This window comes from Choloepus didactylus, chromosome 1, assembly GCF_015220235.1.
Source record: "Choloepus didactylus isolate mChoDid1 chromosome 1, mChoDid1.pri, whole genome shotgun sequence".
Lineage (NCBI taxonomy): Eukaryota > Metazoa > Chordata > Mammalia > Pilosa > Megalonychidae > Choloepus > Choloepus didactylus.
In genome coordinates, this window is record NC_051307.1 from 77,703,990 (window position 1) to 77,723,036 (window position 19,047).

Sequence of the window (19,047 nt, forward strand, 5' to 3'; positions counted from 1 at the left end):
TCACTAGAGAAGAATGTGTGTCCCAGTGACCTGGGATGTAATATTCTATATATGTCTGTTAAAATTCTCTACATCTCTCTCTCCTTTCTTTGTTTCTCTGTCAGTAGGGCTCCCTTTAGTATCTGTAGTAGGGCAGGTCTTTTATTAGCAAAATCTCTCAGCATTTGTTTGTGAAAATTTAAGCTCTCCCTCAAATCTGAAGGAGAGTTTTGCTGGATAAAGTATTCTTGGTTGGAAATTTTTCTGTCTCAGAATTTTAAGTATGTCATGCTACTGCCTTCTCGCCTCCATGGTGACCACTGCGTAGTCACTACTTAGTCTTATGTTGTTTTCTTTGTATGTGGTGAACTGCTTTTCTCTTGCTGCTTTCAGAACTTGCTCCTTCTCTTCAGTATTTGACAGTCTGATCAGAATATGTCTTGGAGTGGGTTTATTTGGATTTATTCTATTTGGAGTTTGCTGAGCATTTATGCTTTGTGTATTTATATTGTGTAGAAGGTTTGGGAAGTTTTCCCCAACAATTTCTTTGAATACTCTTTCTAGACCTTTACCCTTCTCTTCCCCTTCTGGGACACCAATGAGTCTTAAATTTGGATGTTTTATTTCATCTATCATATCCCTGAGATCCATTTTGATTTTTTCGATTTTTTCCCCATTCTTTCTTTTGTTCTTTCATTTTCTGTTCTGTGGTCCTCAAGGAGGCTGAGTTGTTGTTCAAATTCCTCTAATCTTGTATTATGAGTATCCAGAGTCTTTTTAATTTGGCCTACAGTTTCTTTAATTTCCATAAAATCTTTTATTTTTTATTTACTCTTGCAATTTCTTCTTTATACTCTTCTAGGGTCTTCTTTAAGTCTTTTATATCCTGTGCCATGGTCTTCTTCATGACCTCTATATCCCATGCCATGCTCTCATTGCCTGTCTGTAGTTCTTTGATTAATTGCGTCAAGTACTGTGTGTCTTCTGATCTTTTGATTTGTGTGTTTGGGTTTGGGTTCTGCATATTGTCTGGTATTATCATATGCTTTAATACGAATTTCTGTTGTTTTTGGCTTCTTGGCATTTGCTTTACTTGATCTTTAATTTGTCAGAATTGCAGCTTGGTGGTGTACAATTTCTCTAACTAACCAGCAGATGGCGTCCGTGAGTCACCTATTCCCCTCAAGTCAGTTCTCCCCAACTTTGTGGTGTGTGGGGTCTTATTCTTGTGGGGTCCAATTGGTGCACTTAATTTGCGTGTGTTGTTGGTGCTGTCCACCCTGAATGAGGGGCGTGTGTCTGAGCATTTAGGGAGGAAGGGCAGTTTTAATAATCAAACCTCCCAGGTGTTCCCGGAGATTTAAGGCTGTTCTCTGCCACTGACCCAAAAGTCCTAGGTATTGGCGTAGGTTCCCTGGGATTTCTGAGTGGTTCCCCCTTCCCTGCTGTGCTCTTCCAGGACCTCTGCTGAGGGATGGAGGTCCATGCCACGTCACAAGTGTGCGCCAGCCTCCAGGTAAGCCCTGGGACACTAGGCTGTGCAGGGACGTTCCCAACCCGCTTCAAAGATGGTTGAATGGGATGCATTAACTTCCCCCTTTCTGCACAGCTCCACCCTCCCAGCTCCGGGACAATCAGCCGTGGGTATATGAAAGGCCACTGTCCATGGCCAATATTGTGGCATGTGAGTGGTGCTGTGGGAAAGACTCCATGTCACGCTGGGTTTCTTGGCACGGCTCTGTGCTGTGGGTTCAGCCCCAGGCAGAAGTGCCCCCGACCGCTGGGGTGATGGCTGCAAGTCATGCATTTTTTTTTTTCCTTTTGGCTCCTCTTTGCTCCCCTGGGCCCAAGACAATCAGCAGTGGGTGTGGGAAGGGGTATCCTCCACACCAGACACTGAGGCGTTAGCCCAGCCTGCTCCCGCGTGCAGCTGCTCCTGGGCTTCCTTTTTTTTAAAGAACTAGTCCATCTCCAAATACCAACCCACTATTTCCCCACACCACAGTGTGGCTGAGGGAGTCTCAGTTGACTCACTCACTTGTTTCAGAATACAGACTCCTGGTTTTACCACATGCACGTTCCCTGTGGATTTAGCAGAACTTGTCTGGCTGGTGCTACTCTGGAAGTGTAGTTCTGGGTCACTTTCTGGTTTTTATCTAGTATTTTTCACAGAGCTGTTTTTTTTGCCCTGTCTCATCTAGCCGCCATCTTAGGTTCTCTCCTACTTAGTCTTATACTCTTTCCTTTGTATGTGGTGAATTGCTTTTCTCTTGCTGCTTTCAGAACTTGCTCCTTCTCTACAGTGTTTGACAGTCTGATCAGAATATGTCTTGGAGTGGTTTTATTTGGATTTATTCTATTTGGAGTTCACTGGGCATTTATGCTTTGTGTATTTATATTGTGTAGAAGGTTTGGGAAGTTTTCCCCAACAATTTCTTTGAATACTCTTTCTAGACCTTTACCCTTCTCTTCCCCTTCTGGGACACCAATGAGTCTTACATTTGGATGTTTTATTTTATCTATCGTATCCCTGAGGTCCATTTTGATTTTTCGATTTTTTCCCCATTCTTTCTTTTGTTCTTTTATTTTCCATTCTGTGGCCCTCGAGGTCATTGATTCATTGTTCAGCTTCCTCTAGTCTTGTACTATGAGTATCCAGAATCTTTTTAATTTGGTCGACAGTTTCTTTTATTTCCATAAGATCATCTATTTTGTTATTTACTCTTGCAATTTCTTCTTTATGCTCTTCTTGGGTCTTCTTGATGTCCTTTATATTCTGCACCATGTTCTTCTTCATGTGCTTTATATCCTGTGCCATGCTCTCATTGTTTGTCTTTAGTTCTTTGATTGATTACTCCAAGTACTGTGCCTCCTCTGAGCTTTTGATTTGGGTGTTTGGGTCTGGGTTATCCATATTTTCTGTTTTTTTCATATGCTTTAAAATTTTCTGTTGTTTTTGGCCTCTTGGCATTTGCTTTACTTGATAGGGTTCTTTTAGGATATATAGGATTATTCAAAGCCTAATCTCTAATTTGTCAGATCTACAGCTCGGTGGAAAACACTTTCTCTAACTAACCAGCAGATGGCATCTGCAAGTCACCTATTCCCCTCAAGTCAGTTCTCCCCAATTTTGTCTTTGTGGTGTGTGGGGGTCTGATTCTTGTGGGGTCCAATTGGTGTACCAAGTTTGGGTGTGTTGTTGGTGCTGTCCACCCTGAATGTGGGGCGTATGTCTGAGTGGTTAGGGAGAGAGGGCAGCTTTAATAATCAAACCTCCCAGGTGTTCCTGGATATTTAAGGCTGTTGCAAGAGTCTAAACCTTCATTTCAGTCTTGCCACAGATTGTCTCTGCTACTGATCCAGAAGTCCTTGGTATTGGCATATGGTCCCTGGGATTTCCGAGCAGGTCCCTCTTCCAAGCTGTGCCCTTCTAGGGCCTCTCCTGAGGGAAGGTTATGCTATGTCACAAGTGTGTGCCATCCCTCAAGGGAAGTTTTGGGCCTCCAGGCCATGTAGGTACATTCTCAGCCTCTGTAAGGATGGTTGTATGGGGTGTGTTAATTTCCTCCTTTTTGCACCACTCTGCCTTCCCAGCTCTGGCACAATTAGCTGTGGGTACGTGAAAGGCTATTGTCTTACCTGATATTGTGGCATGTGCACATGATGCTGGAAACACCTCCTGCCACACTGGGTATTTTGGTGCAGCTCTGGGCTGTGACTCCAGCACTGGGCAGGAGCATTCCCAGCCCACCAGGAAGATGGCTGCAAGGGGCATGGTTATTTTCCTCTTTTGACTCTCCTCTGCCTGCCTTGCTCTGAGAAAATTAGCAGCCAGTGTGTGAAAGGCTATCTTCTACGCCAGATATTGAGGCATTCACACAGCCCATTCCTGCCACGCTTCCCTGTGCGGTTCTTACTGCCATATCTGCAGCGTCTTTTGGGTTTTTAAAACTAGTCCAACTCCAAATGCCAACCCCCAGTTTCCCCAGACCGCAGCGTGGCTGCCGGCTGGTGGGCTCACTCATTCATTTCAGAATGCAGACTCCCAGTTTCACCAAGTGCACGATACCTGTGGTTCTAGCAGACCTTGTCCAGCTGGTGCGTTGCTGAAACTGGTGTTCTGGGTCACTTTCTGGCTTTTATCTAGTATTTTTCACAGATGTGTTTTTTTTGCCCTGTCTCTCCTAGCCGCCATCTTAGGTTCTCCCCTGTAATATCTTTATCTAGTTTGGGTATTAGGGTAATCCTGGCCTCAAAGAATAAGTTGGGAACTGTTCCATCTGCTTCCATGTTTAAAAAAATCTCAGCTATTATTGTTTTAAACATTTCTTCTGCTCTATTTCATCTTTCTTCCAATTATGAATATGTTACTCCTTTTGAAAATTTCCCACAGTTTTGGATATTCAGTTCTATTTTTTTTTCATTCTTTTTTCTCTTTGTTATTTCAGTTTGGAAAGTTTCTATTGATGTATCTGCAGGCTCACTGATTCTTTCTTTGACCATGTCCAATCTATTGGTGAGCCCATCATAGCATTCTTCATTTCTGTTACAACATTTTTATTTCCAGCATTTCATTTTGGTTCTTTCTTAGAGTTCCCAACTCCCTGCTTATATCACCCATCTATTATTCCATGTTGTCTGCTTTTCCCATTAAAATCCTAACATATTAATCCTAGTTATTTTTAATTCCAAGTCTGGTAATCCCCAAATCTGTGCTATATAATAATCTGGTTCTGATGCTTGCTCTGCCTGTTTAAGACTGTGGGCTTTTTTCTTGCCTTTTAGTATGTCTTGTAATTTTTTGTTGAAAACTACATGTGCTTTATTGGGTAATAGGAACTAAAGTAAATAAGCCTTACATGTAAATTTTATGTTAAACTGGCTAGGAAATAGGCTGTGTTTATTGTTTACTCTAGTGTCCTTGTTTTCATCTGTGCTTCTGTATTTGGATTTCCCTAAAAACTCTTTCTTAAATAGAATCTGAGTTTTGCAGCTATTTCAGCTGTAATCCCCTCTTATACTAGAGGTCTGTTAATGTGGAGGGAAGGGAAGCATTCTAAAATCTTATCATTAAATCTGAGTCTTGGTCCCTGGGCTGAGACCATCACAACTGTTTCTTACCTTTTTATTCCCCTCTCCCCACCCTTAGATGAGACAGAAAGACCAGGGCAGACTAAAATTGGGTCATTTCCTTCCTGCCTTTGTGAGATAAAGCTCTAGTAAAATATTATTCACTGGAGATCAGGCCTTTGTTTTGGAAAACAGACTGGGCTTATTTCAAAATGGTTACTTTTACCTTCCCTCTGCCAAACACTTGAGATGATCTTTCTTAACTGTTCACTATAACTACCTGATGGTGTTCTTGGAAGTAAACTCATGAAAATGTGGAGACTCCCTGAGACCCTAATGAATTTATCACTTTTAAAACTAGAACTCAGCCTCAAGGAATTGGTCAAAATTACCAGTGAAGTGTTCCCACTAGTTTATGTATCCAGCAGCTTCACTAAAGGTGAACTGATCTCTTCTGTTTTTCCTTTTACTTGCCTCTCTCTCTCCAGATTTGGGGTGGGGAGGTGATTTGTCCTTCACTTTCAATTCTTTGATGGGTCTAAGAGGAGTCATTTATTTTCAGTGCATTCAGTTTTTTCTTGTCGTTAGGATGGGAATAATCAATTCCATGCTTTTTACATGTTACATCTGACACCGGAAATCTTATAGTTGATTTTGGAAAATTGACCTTGAATCCAGGTCCTGCTGAATTGAGTTATTAATTCTAATAGTTTGTCTGTAGATTCTTTCTAATTCCCTATGTCTGCAATCATGTCATTTGCAAGTAAAGACTCTTTGATTTATTCTCTTCCAGTCTTTATTCTTTTCATTTGTTTTTGTTGATTTATTGTCCTGGCTAGGAACTCTAATAGAGTGTTGGTGGGAAGTGGTGATAGTGGAAATCCTTGTCTTGCTTCTGAATTCAAGGGGAAGCAGTCACAATTTCACCATAAAGTTACTTTTTATTATGTGAAGGAATTTCCCTTATATACCTAATTTGATACCTGTTTTTTCCATGAGTAAGTATAGAAATGTGTCATTTTTTTAATTATTAAGATGCTTGTATAATTTCTCTCCCTATTTCCTGTTAATATGGTGATTTATATTGATTGATTTTTCAAATATTAAACCACCTTACTGGAGAGAGGGGAAGCCTTAGTGATAATGCTTATCCTTTTTAATATATTGATTGATTTGATTTCCTAATATTATTGTAGGATTTTTGCATCAATAGTCATGAGAGACTTGGTCTATAATTCTTCTTTCTTGAAATGTCCTCATTAGGCTTTAGTATCCAGGTTATGCTTCCTTAATAAAAAAGAGTTGATACATACTTTCACTTCTTCTATTCTATGATATGATTGTATTATATTTGTATGATTGGTTTTATTTCTTCCATAATTATTTGGAAAAGTAACTCAGGGCCTCATTTTTAAAATTTTTTCCTTTAATAATAAATTAGATACCTTTATAAATATCTCACTACTCTTGTTTTCTATTTCCTTTTGTGTCATTTTTGCAAGTTGTGTTTTATAATTTTCAAAATTATTTGCATATATTTGTTTATATCATTCTCATTCTCTTTTTAGTGTATGTAGGATTTGTGATGCAGTCCCCTCTTATTCTAATAAATTGCATTTCTTTCTTTTTTCTTGATCAATTTTGCTTGGGTTTTATTAATTTTACTAATCTTTCAAAAATAATTTAATCTTGCCTTTTATTCCATTTTATTAACTTGTGCTCTTATCTTTGATATTTCCTTTCATAAACTTTCTATAGGTTTGATTTCCCACTCTTTTACAAGCATCTTGAGATACAAGCTTTTAAACCAATTTTCTGCCTTTACTTTTCTTCTAATGTATGGATATAAGGCTACACATTTCCTTTCACTTCTCTAGTTGCATAGCACAGGTTTTAACATGTAATAGCATCACTATCATTGGGTTCAAAATATTATCTAATTGTTTTTTTCTCTTTCTAAAGCATGGCTCTAGAAATGAGATACTAATGAGAGATTAATGCATGTTTATCTTCTCAGCATTCAGAGACTTTGGAATGTCTTCTGAACTTTTGAGAATTTTGATATAGCTTTTAGAAGACAACTTAGGTACAAGTGTCTTGCACAGTATAGACTTCGAATTTGGTAAATGTTTTGATGGGGAAGCCAGCTATATATTTGATCTTCTTCATTTTTCCATTGTTACTCTTGCCCAAGCAATCACCAAAAGTTCTGCTGATTTCTGTTTGCTAAAGTCCAAACCTAGATTCTTACCTTCATCTGTGCCCAAATCAGCAAGTGTCCCCAGGAAAAAAGTGTTAGGAGCTTTTCATTGTGAGTCCAGCACTCCTTCTGGAGCTTTTTACTCTCTAGGGCCTCTCCCTGAGAGGATTTTTATTTTCTAAGTTCCTTGAGACTGGGAAAATTTCATTTTTGTACTCTTCTGAGGTTTTGATTTAGCTCTTAGTCTCCTGCCCTGTGCAGCTTTGGAACTCAGTCGAAATCTTAAGGGGAAACAATAGACATGTCTGAAACACCACAGACTACTCCATGTTGTTATGCCAATCACTCCAGCCCCACAGGATTCCAAAAATTTCTGTTGATTTGTCTGGTCCCTGATTTTCAGGTTTTAACCCAAACAAAATTGATAAATAACACCAGGTTACTTCCTCGGCTTACTTCTGACAGACTCCTTCCTCCCTGAAATTTTATTCTCTGTGTTTTTCTTGATTTTTCAGTTCTTTGCTACTTTTAAATAATTGATACAGTAATTAATCTGGCTTTTCTAGTTGTTCTCAGTGGTAGTGATGACCTCCTGCAGATTACTCCATCATATCTAGAAATTAAAGTTTTGAAGATATGTGCTTAATTTTAGTTTAATTATTTTTGAATCTTGTGACACTTTGAATACACACAAACATTTAATACACAATTTTCCAAAGACTTCCTTTTCCATAGAAGGAATATTAAAATTTTCACTTTAACTTCTTATTAAACAATAACCTCCCCAGATGCCATTTTTCTACTACCAAGTGATGTCAGGTGGAAGTACTAACTTTTTTTCTTAACCAATCAAGCAATTAGGGCCTTTTGCTGATCTTAGCAACTATAGCAGAGGTTTGAAGGAATCAAAGCTTTTGAAGAAGACTTCAGGATAATTCTTTGTTCATATCTTTAAATTCTTATGCCCTGTATTTATCCTATTACCATGCATATAATCATCAAATCTTTAGTTTAGTTGAGCTAATGTCACTCTTTCCACATAATCTACTAGCAAAAAAGTGGATTTTTACTAACAAAATGCATATTATGTTGGTTAATTTGTGTTTCAATTTATGGATTCAATAAATATTTGTTGATTAACTAGTATATGCCAATGGAGAAAAAGATAGGAGAGTACATTTTCTAGTCAGAAGTGAGGCAAGTAAAATGATAATTCTAACAAACACAGTGAGGTAAGTGCTTTGATATGGGTAAGTTCAGGGTAGTGTGAAAGTAAAGTTTCCTTAATGTTTGATTTTATTTTCAGATTTTTCACAAAAGATAAAGCACAAAAAGAATGAGACAGCTATATTGGGAGAAAATGTGACAATTTACTGTAATTTGACAGCTCCAGCAGATGTGGTGCAAATTACTTGGCAAAAGATCCAAGGCTCTTTGCCACAAAATATTGGCACTTACAGCAGGAAATATGGGGAAAAGATTCTGCCACCATACCTAGATCGGCTGCACTGTGAGACCATCGAACCCAATTCCTCACTCATAACTATCCGTGAAGTGACCTTTGAAGATGAAGCCTGCTACAAGTGTCTGTTTAATGTGTTTCCACATGGCAGCTACGGAGGACAAATCTGCCTTAAGATTCTAAGTATATATGTATTTTCTGGGGGACAAGGGAGCAAATTGCTGGGACAGAAATCTTGGGCATGTGGCTTTTATATTTGGGGTCCAGAGAAAGAATGGCAGAGGAGGAAAGAGATGGTCATAGGGCCAAGTCCTTTGTACAGAAGGGAAAAAACGGAAGCCAAAAGTGATTTTGTGACTTGCCTATAGTCATACAGCTCAAGTCCAGGCATGGCAATTAGGTTGTATGTCTTTTTGTCTAACTTCTTTATACTACACCATACTGGCTTTAATCCAGGGGATAAAATACATAAAGAGAACTGGGGTTTTCTTATTGCAAAGTTGAGGAAAGAGAGGAAAAGAAAAAGAGACAATAGAAAAGGAGAAAGAAAAGATGAAGACTCTAAGAAAATGAAAGAACCCTCAGTCTTCAAATTAACAAAACGTTATATGGCTTATGTTAGTGCAATAGTGTTTTTCCATTAGATAGCTGTAAATTTAAAACATTGGAGGTTCAGATAATGTAATTTTCATGTTGTATGATAGTTGAGACACCAGTTGTTCCCCCCAAAATTGGGGGGTCTGTCAGTGGGTATAGATGTAATTGTGAGGTTTTGTGAAATGTGAAGAGAAGTATCTGAAAGGGATGTGATGTCAACATTTTGGCCTCATGTAAAAATTTTTGGCAAGCCCAGTCTTTGACACCACGGAAATCTGGTATGACTTATATTTTATTTAATTTTATTTCTCCTTTTTCCCTCAGCCATATCTGAATTAAGAACTGAACTCCAGTCCAATCTTGACTCTGAAGGATTTCTTACATTTATTTACTCAGCTATGGGAAAACCTGCTCCTCAAATATCTCTTTTCCCCTCACAAGTCCTGGTCAATCCTCCAGAGGAATACCTTGCTCAGAACCCAAATGGCACTGTAACTGTCACTAAGCTGCATAACATCTCTTTGGAGACTGTGAGATCCCTGGGGCTCCAACACCTGATTGTGCACTTGGATCATCCTCTAAGGAGTGAAGAGAAGATTGTTCCTCTGTCCGTAAAACAAGAATGTAAGTAGCAGTGATATATCCCCAAGGGGAAATACTGATCTTTCTGAAACATTCATTATTAAAAATGTTTGTGTAAGTCATCTATTTTTAAAAAATGTAAACCAAAGTAATACACATACATGGCTAAAGGAATCAAATAATGAAGTCCCCTCATCCAGTTTTGCTCCCTAGGGCATCTTTTCTTATATGGCAAAATTTGGGCTGGTATCACTGACATGCTTTCCTCTGAATTTCTGCCATAATCAATGAAGTTTAAGCTCATTTGTACCACTCTCAACTTTTCCTCCTTCCTCTTCCTGCAATGTAGTTCATTTGCTACTCAACTCTGCAACCTTCAACAACATGATTAAACCTATTTTTTTTACTTCATCCACCACAGAAATTCTCTCTTAGCTGCCCACCTCTCTTTTGCCCACCCCCTCAAAGCTTTGTCAACTCTGTTTATCTTTTGATTCACAGCAATAATTAGACTGGGTATGGTTTGTCTATAGGATGATTCCAAAAGTTGAAAACCAGTAAATAACATTTTAATAATTTTTGTTTTGTATGCCATCTAATAATCTTTTAAAATTCAAGTATTTAGTCCCTATATATATATTTCAATCTACCACCTTACTGTTTGTTTTCTATTATCTAACTTGTTTTATGTTCGTTTCTTTTGCCAAATTCTTTCGCATTAATTATTTTTTTATTTCATTTAACTCCTCTACTAGCTTGTTATCTATGCATTAATTTACTCCTAATTTAGTGGTTGATTTGGAGATTATAACATGCATCCTTGACTGTTTTTTTCCTCAAATGCAATTTTATTGAGATATATTTACATACCTTACAATTATCCAAAGTGTACAATCAGTTATTCACAGTATCATCACATAGTTATGCATTCATCACCACAATCAATTTTCTGAACATTATCATTACTCTAAAAAATAAGAATAAAAATAAAAATAAAAAAGAACACCCAAAACATCTCATACTCCTTTTCCTGCCTCTATTATTCATTCACTTTTTGTCCCGTTTTTCTACTCATTTGTCCATACACTGGATAAAGGGAGTGTGAGCCACAAGGTTTTCACAATCACGCGGTCACACAGTGTAAGTTATATAGTTATACAATAGTCTTCAAGAATCAAGGATACTGGATTGCAGTTCAACAGTTTCAGGTATTTCCTTCTAGCTATTCTAGTATGCTTAAAAACTAAAAAGGGATATCTATATAATGCATAAGAATAACCTCCAGAATGACCTCTCGACTCTATTTGAGATCTCTCAGCCACTGAAACTTTATTTTGTTTCCTTTATCTTCCCCCTTTTGGTCCAAGAAGGCTTTCCCAATCCCATGATGCCAGAACCAAGCTCATCCCCGCAAGTCATATCCCACATTGCCAGAGAGATTTACACCCCTAGGAGTCATGTCCCATACCATGTTCTTTTAACTTGAGCACCAAATTATAGTCAAATCATTGTCAGTTCCATCCCTCATCCTTCATTTCTGGCCTGTTTTTCAGCCTAGTGTTCCACACTTCAGGTTTCAGGAATTAAGGAAAACATATGTCAGTTGAATTGCTTTTTCAATTTAGAATTAATTTTGCAAATCAACATTGTTTTAATTATTTTTCATAGCCTTCTTTTCTTGTTTTATGGATGTAATATCTTCTCACTCCATCTGAGAAAAATAATTTGGAGATACAATAATTATCTTTTGTTTCCTTAATTATCTTCACTTCCTCCCTACCATTTTCATTTTATATTTCTTTTACTCAGTCTTTCTCACCCTTTATGCAGGCTTTCTTCAATGTCTTGTGAGGTTTACAAAAGGCTACACATAGTGAAGAGAGAGCTTTCTTTGAAGAGAGCAGGCAGTGTTTAGCCACGAGACCCTAAAAGTCACAATGTAGAGGTCTTTATTCTGGAGCCCTGATCCCCGCTGTCTTAGGTCTTCCAAGTCTTTTCAATAAATTATCTTAACTACCCTTCCATTTCTTGCCCAGGGAATAAGCACATGGCTATCTAAAGTTCTGTTTTTAGGTGTGGAAGTGGGTGCTTTTGACTGTGACTTTCATTGTGTAACTCACGCCCCCCCCCCTTTTTTTGTCTTCAGAGACTCTGCAGGTGTATTCTTTTCTGTGCATACATGAGGCTTCAACTTCTTCCAGTCTGCATCTTCATTAACAATTCCACTATCTACTTTACATCTTTTATAGGTTTGTTTAAATCTCATGTCCACCGAAGGTCACTCTTCTGTTTGTCGTTTTCCATTTAATCCTTTTTATTTTGTTAATATAATTTTTAACGGTGTTTCAGGAAGGAGAAGAGATGTTTGTTATGTCCGTCTCTTAAATTCAAAGTCAATCAGCTCCCTTTTCAGGGTGAATTTCCCTAAACAATGAGATTGGAATATGCCAATTGAATAGCATGCGTATCTCTCATCAATATCCCACTGACAGATTGAGCAGATTATTGTGATTAATTTCACTTCTCACTGAGATACAAATGTCAGTAAAGAAGTAATTTATCAATTAAGAAGAGAATTCTTCTTTTCTTAGCTTTGTAACCAATATTAGGCATATAAATTTCCTGATTCTGTTGAAATATCACAGAGAGTCTCTTTTTTTCTCATGCTTTGTTGTTGGCTTCAGAGCTCATTTATATTTTAGTGCCAAATTCTCCAGATTCAGCATCCCTTACCTATTTGGAATGAGCTATCAAGTGTCTCACTAAAAAAGAAAATAGGTAAAACCTAGAAATTAACCCTAAATAATCTGCGTAAGATGCTTAGCACATGACCTAGAACATTAATGTTAAACACTATTATTGAAAATTTATTTTCTGAAGTTATTACAGATTCTGTGGAAGTTCCATTTTAATAATCAGATAGTAGTCCACCAAGTGACAATATTATATTTTGCTTAACTATTTCCCTGTGTTTTAACATTTCAGTGGTTATATCTTTTTTTCTTATTCCTGACAATGTTAGGATATTATTACTATATTAAGAGATGTCTTAAGCACTGAAGTACATGAATATATATTAGCATATTCTTTTATAGAGTGGAATACGGCAAATAATCTTATAGTATTAATTTGAAAACAATAAAAAGCACATATCTGCATGCATTTTGGCTTGTTTTCTGGCTATTTCCTTTAACCCAACAAGAATATATACTAATGGCCAAGTCTGAAGCCAGAAGGCAGTCTGTGTGCACAGTGACACAAATAAGTTGAACTGGAGTTTTCTTTAAAAACAAATAAATGAACAAAATCCCTCAAATCCAAACATTCCTTGAATAAAAATCATCTTGGCGTGATGTTTCAAGAAGATATTTGTTTTCAAATCGAAGAACATAATAAATAACTGGAATCCCTGTTTTTAAAAAAAAAAAAAGAGCATTACAGATTAAAGGTTCCAAAATGTTGGTACTGTGTAAAGAAAAGAAGCATGATCACAAAAAACATGTTTCTGGTTTATGTTTTTCAGGTATTTCCAGTTCTTCATATATCCGGCTATCTATAGTTGCTGTATTAATGACTTCTCCATATGTTGCACTTATCACCTTTCTCTGTATTGCTCAGCAAAAGAAAAAGTAAGTTGTATTACTTACTGCTTGTGAAGAGAAAGTGGGTAAAACAGGACTAATTTCAAATTTAAAAACACACACACAAAGAATTTGAAGGGCTCTGTCAAAATTCTCTGTCATGACATATTCTTTTCCATTTGCTTGGTAATTCCTGCAGTCAAGGATTTAATTTTGTTAAAATGATATCCTATTTGAGACTGGGGTAAATTAAGGTTTAGTAATCAGTTATGTCTTCTTGAGGACAGATTTGGATAAGAGACAGAATAAGAACCCCATATAACTGTGGAAGGGGATCCACTGAGTGGTAAAAAAAAATCTGAAATTGGAAGTTTGAGATAAGTCTACCTGACAAAGCCATGAAGAGGATGAAAGTTCTCTTGCTTTAAGGACTAGCATAATAAACTATCCATTAATTTATTCAACAAATACTTTTTGCCTGCCTATTTATTGCTATGCATTGTTCGCAGTGTGTAGTACAGAGAAGCTTACATTCTAGTGGGGAGAGGCAGACAATAGAAAGATAAAAGGAAACAAGAAAAATATTAGGTGGTGTAAGTGCTCTGCAGAAAATAAAACACAATGGTATCATACAAAGAAACTATGGAGCTAGTTTTTGTTAAGTGGCCTCTCTGAAGAGGTGACTTTTAAATTGAGAAGTGAATGAGAAAAAAGGTGACAGTGAAATTCTTGGTGAAGAGTGTTCCATACAAAAGAGTTGGTTCGAGCCCCAGTATAGAAATGAACTTGGCATGTTCCAAGAAAAAAGAGAAGGGAAGTGTGGCTGGAGCAGTGATTGGTAGGTAAGGACATGGACAGAACAGTTGAGACCCACAGGCCTGAACAGGCATTGGGTTTTTTGTTTTGTTTTGTTTTCTATCTGCAATATCAATCCTTTGAAGTGTTTAAAACTAAGGAGTACACGGATTTGATTTAAACTTTAAAAAGACCTCTCTAGCTGGAATGTGGACAAGATTTTTTAGAAGTCGAGTTTCAAAGGAAGGAGATTTAAAAAGGGGCTACTGCAGTAGCAAGATGGGATTTAATGGCAATTTAGACTAGGTAGTGGCGATAGGGATAAAGGGTTTCAGGATATATTTAGGAAGACAAGATTTGCTGAGAGATCAGATGTGGAAAAAGAGTGAAAGGGAAAAATTATTCTGATGATTCTAAACTTTCAGCATTAAATGGAGATTTTTATAGATAGGGGAAAGATTAGAGAAAGAAAACCTTTGGAAGAAAGACCAAGAGTTCCATTTTGAACATGTTAATTTTGAATTGCCTGTTTGACATCCAAGGGTAGATGTTAATTGAGTAGCATATATATAAGTCTGGAATTTTTGGAGCAGATAACAACCAGAGCTGTATATTTGGGAGCATAGCAGGTATACTCTCAGGAAGACAAATTGTAAATTATGACTCTCACTATTTTAGTGGAAATAATATGCAAATTCTGGAATTGGAGCATTTTTACTATGAACTAGGCAGTTGAAAATGTATTTTGGCCTCTATTAAGAGAGGTTGACTCTGATTCTACTTTTATAACTTAATACCATTAGGGGGAGTGTTTGGACTGTAGGAACTTCATGGAGATACCAGTGTTACTACCTCTCTAGGTCAGAGAATGTGCGTGAACCTACACTCCAGCTGGGACGGCCCCACCTGGAGACCTTAACGAGCAACATTTTTTTCCCATAAACATGTAATTAGCAGGTGTATGACTTTTGTTGTCTTGTATGCATTTCAAAAATGAGGTTTAACTGTTCAAATAAATTATACATTTGGTTGCAGCAATTATCATTTTAGAAATAAATGGAAACAAATGTTTGTTTAAATATTTAGTTCAGTTTTAAGAAATAGTGGGATCCAATGAGGTTATATTAATACTTATGTCTCTGAACATTTCTATTTATCCCTACAGGCTGATTGGAGACTCTTCCCCACCACCATTTGAATGATTGCTCTAATTGACATTTTTCTGATTATTCATGAGTGTAAGTCTTCCAGATTTTTAACCATTCAGGTTTCCTCTTCTGTGAAGTTCTTGTTGATAACCTCACATGATTTCTAGTTCGTTGTCTATATTTGCAGAAATTCCTAATATTCTTTAATACTAGTTATTGATTCCTACTCCCTATTTGGCATCACTTAATTTTTTTTTAGTTAAATCAATAGAAGTCTCTAATCCTTTAATGTTGTTAAATCCATCAATTTTTCATCTAATTGTTTAAGTTTGAGGTTTTATTTAAGAAGTCCTCACCCACCTTAAGTTCACAAAGATATCCTCCTTTTTATTAGATTCATATTTTCCTGTTTCATATTTAGGTCTTTAATCCTTTGTATATAATGTGGGATTCATATATAGCTTTATTGTTCAACATATAATGAGCCAGATTTCCTAACATCAGCTATTGGACACTTCTTTCCTCACTGACAAGCCCTGTTTTCCGCTCTCTCAGGTGGAAATTTTGTTCCATTGTTCAATTATCTGATTCTTCATAATTACATAGATACTTTATTACTATGATCTTTTCATTACATGTCAAAACCTGGTAGGGAGAGATTTTGCTCTTCTTTTTTGTTGTTGTTCTTTCTAAACTGATGTATCTATTCAGGGATACACACATATACAAGCACACTTTGCACGTGCACATACACACTCCCCCCACCCCAACATATACATCCTGAAATAAGTTTATTAAGTTCCCGAAAAAAGATACAGCTGGAATTTTGGTTGGTTTTACATTGAATTTTTAGATTGATTTTGGGACCATTGATATCTTCACAATTTGCTCCATCTATTTGTGGGTATATTCCATTTATTTCAGCCTTTATGGATATCTTGTAGGAAAGTTTTAAAATTTTCTCTCTAAATTAATTCCTTAAAACTTTAAATTCGTTCACTACAGAGAATGGTATTTTATTTTTTAATGTAATTTTCTAGTTGTTTATTAGTGGCTTAGGAATGTTTCTGGATTTTGTAAGTTTAACCTTGCTAAAATATTAATTCAAAGCTTTTTTCTTGATTCTGAGAGAATTCCATAGACATAATCATACCTCTTAACAAGTAATGACAGTTTTGCCTCTTAGTTTCCAATCCTTACACTTACCTCTTTTTATATTAAATAACAGTGATAACTGTTTTTTTTTTGTCTTGTTTCTGAACTTTAAGGCTGTTTAAAATTTCTCTAAGTATGATATTTACTGCACTGTTTGACCATTTTGCTTTATATCATGTTTAGGAAATGTTTTACTACTCTTATATCTCTTTGATTTTGTCATAAATAGGAAGTTGAACTTAAGAAACCATTTTTCTGTACCTGTTGAGGTAGTCATATGATTTTTCCACAGGAGAATCACTAATATGATACATTACATTTACAGATATTCTAATGCTAAGCCATTCTTGCGTTTTGGGAGATTTTCTGCTTTATATTTATTAGCAAAATAGAACATAATTTCATTTGCTGGTACTATACATTCCTGACTTTGAAATTAAGGTAACACTAGCCTCAAAGAAAGAATTAGTAATTTAATATTTCTTCTTTCTGGAACAAGTATAAGATAGATATTTCTATTCCTTAACACCTATCTGGGTCTAAGACTTTTTCTTGCAGGGGAATTCTTTGATTTCAATTTTGTTGCTTTCAAAGTTATTAGCCTATTCAAATTAAAAAAATTTTATGACTGTCACTATAATAAATTTATCCTTTTTGCATAAGTTATCAAAGATATGATTGTTCACTTGTTATTCTTGTTCACATGTATTATTTCTCACTTTTCATTCTATGTGATTATTTTTATCTTCTATTTTTCTTAGTAAATCTTGCCATTGGCTTGTTCAGTTAATCTCTAGAAAAAATCTTTTTTGATCCTTTTTATTGATTTCTGCCTTGGGTTTGATTATATTCTTCCTTCTTATTTTTCATGTTCACTGTTTGCATCTTTTGTTCAACATTGGTATCTGATAAATAAATATAAAATTATAAATTACCTCTGAGTGCTCCTTTAAATCTGTCCAAGAACTTTAAATGTCATGTTTTCCTTTGTTGCAGAGCACTATTTAAATTATATAAAACTCATTTCTCTTTTTATCCAAAAATTTTTTAAACAATATTTAAGTTCCATGATGGCAAGGAATATTTTTTCACTATTTTGTATCCCAAGTCTCTGTCTTTTGATTGTGTTTTTAACCTATTTGTATAAATAGTAATTACTGATATAATAGGATAATTTTCTTCCATTTTATTTTTAATTTTTGTATGTGATTTTACTATACTTTTTCTTTAATTTTCTTTCCTATCCTTTATTAGGATAAGTATTCTTTTGCTAGTTTAAAATTCAAATTCTTTGTTTATTCTGTACAAATCAAATACAAATAAAATAAGATAGGACATATAAATCCCAAAAGACAAAATGGTAGATGGTAGCACAATATTGTGAGTACACTAAACAAAGCTGAGTGTGAGTAGGGTTGGAGGAGGAAGTCTAGGGGCATGTATAACACCAGAGGGAAAGATAGAAGATAAAGACCAGGACTGTATAACTTAGAGAAACCTAGAGTGGTCAGTGATGGTGATTAAAGGTACAAATATAAGGATGTATTTACATGAGGGAGAACAGATAAATGTCAACTTTGCAAGGTGCTAAAACTTGGATGGTATTTGGAAAAATACAATCAATGCAAATTAGAGTCTATAGTTAACAGTAACATTGTAATATACTTCCATGAAATGTAACAAAAGCAATAAACAAAAGCTAAATGTCAATAAGAGAGGGATATAAGGTAGAGGTATGGGATTCTTGGTGTTACTATTGTTTCTTCTCTTTTTTATTTTATTGTATTTTATTTCTATTTTTTAAATTTTTTTTCTTCATTTTTTTCCTCTTCTTTGTTCTTTGTGGAAGAAATGGAAATGTCCTAATAAAATTTCCCTTTTAAATCACAATCAAATATACAATTCAGTATTGTTAATTACGTTCATAATGTTGTGCTACCATCACCACCATCCATTACCAAAACTTTTCCATCACTCCATTCAGAAACTCTGTACCAATTATTTCTTCTTTCCCAAACTGTATGCCTTTTATTTCCTTTTCTTTACTTATTTAAGTAGCTAGGATTTCCAATACAACATTGAATAGGAGTAGTAAGAGGGAACATCTTTGCCTTGTTCCTGATCTTAAGGGGAAAGCATTTAACTTCTCATCATTAAGTATGATGTTGGCTATAGGATTCTGTATATGTTCTTAATCAAGTTGAGGAGTTCCCCCTCTATTCCTAGTTGGTTGAGTTTTTTTTTTAAATCATGTATGGATGCTGGCTATTATAGAATGCTTTTTCTAAAATTATTGTTATGATCACATGACTTTCTTCTTTAGTCTGTTGATATGATGGATTGCATTAATTGATTTTCAATTACTTACCCAATTTCTTAAACTTCCCGACATTTACAGCTTGGCATAATTCTCACCTTCCTCTCATGTCTTATTTCCTAACCTCTGCCCCCTTCCGTATTTATCTGGATATATGTATA

At 35.9% G+C, this 19,047-nt stretch overlaps 1 protein-coding gene across 1 annotated transcript in view; it reads left to right on the plus strand.

The window, feature by feature from the left end:
- Positions 1-19,047, plus strand: part of LOC119536242 (OX-2 membrane glycoprotein-like) — a 49,512-nt gene that overhangs the window by 28,206 nt on the left and 2,259 nt on the right. Inside the window, exons 3-6 of the mRNA XM_037838993.1 lie at positions 8,556-8,894; positions 9,633-9,932; positions 13,414-13,519; positions 15,432-15,504. Of these exons, the coding sequence (XP_037694921.1) occupies positions 8,556-8,894; positions 9,633-9,932; positions 13,414-13,519; positions 15,432-15,468 (782 nt within the window). The 3' untranslated portion in view covers positions 15,469-15,504. The remainder of the gene's footprint in view (positions 1-8,555; positions 8,895-9,632; positions 9,933-13,413; positions 13,520-15,431; positions 15,505-19,047) is intronic.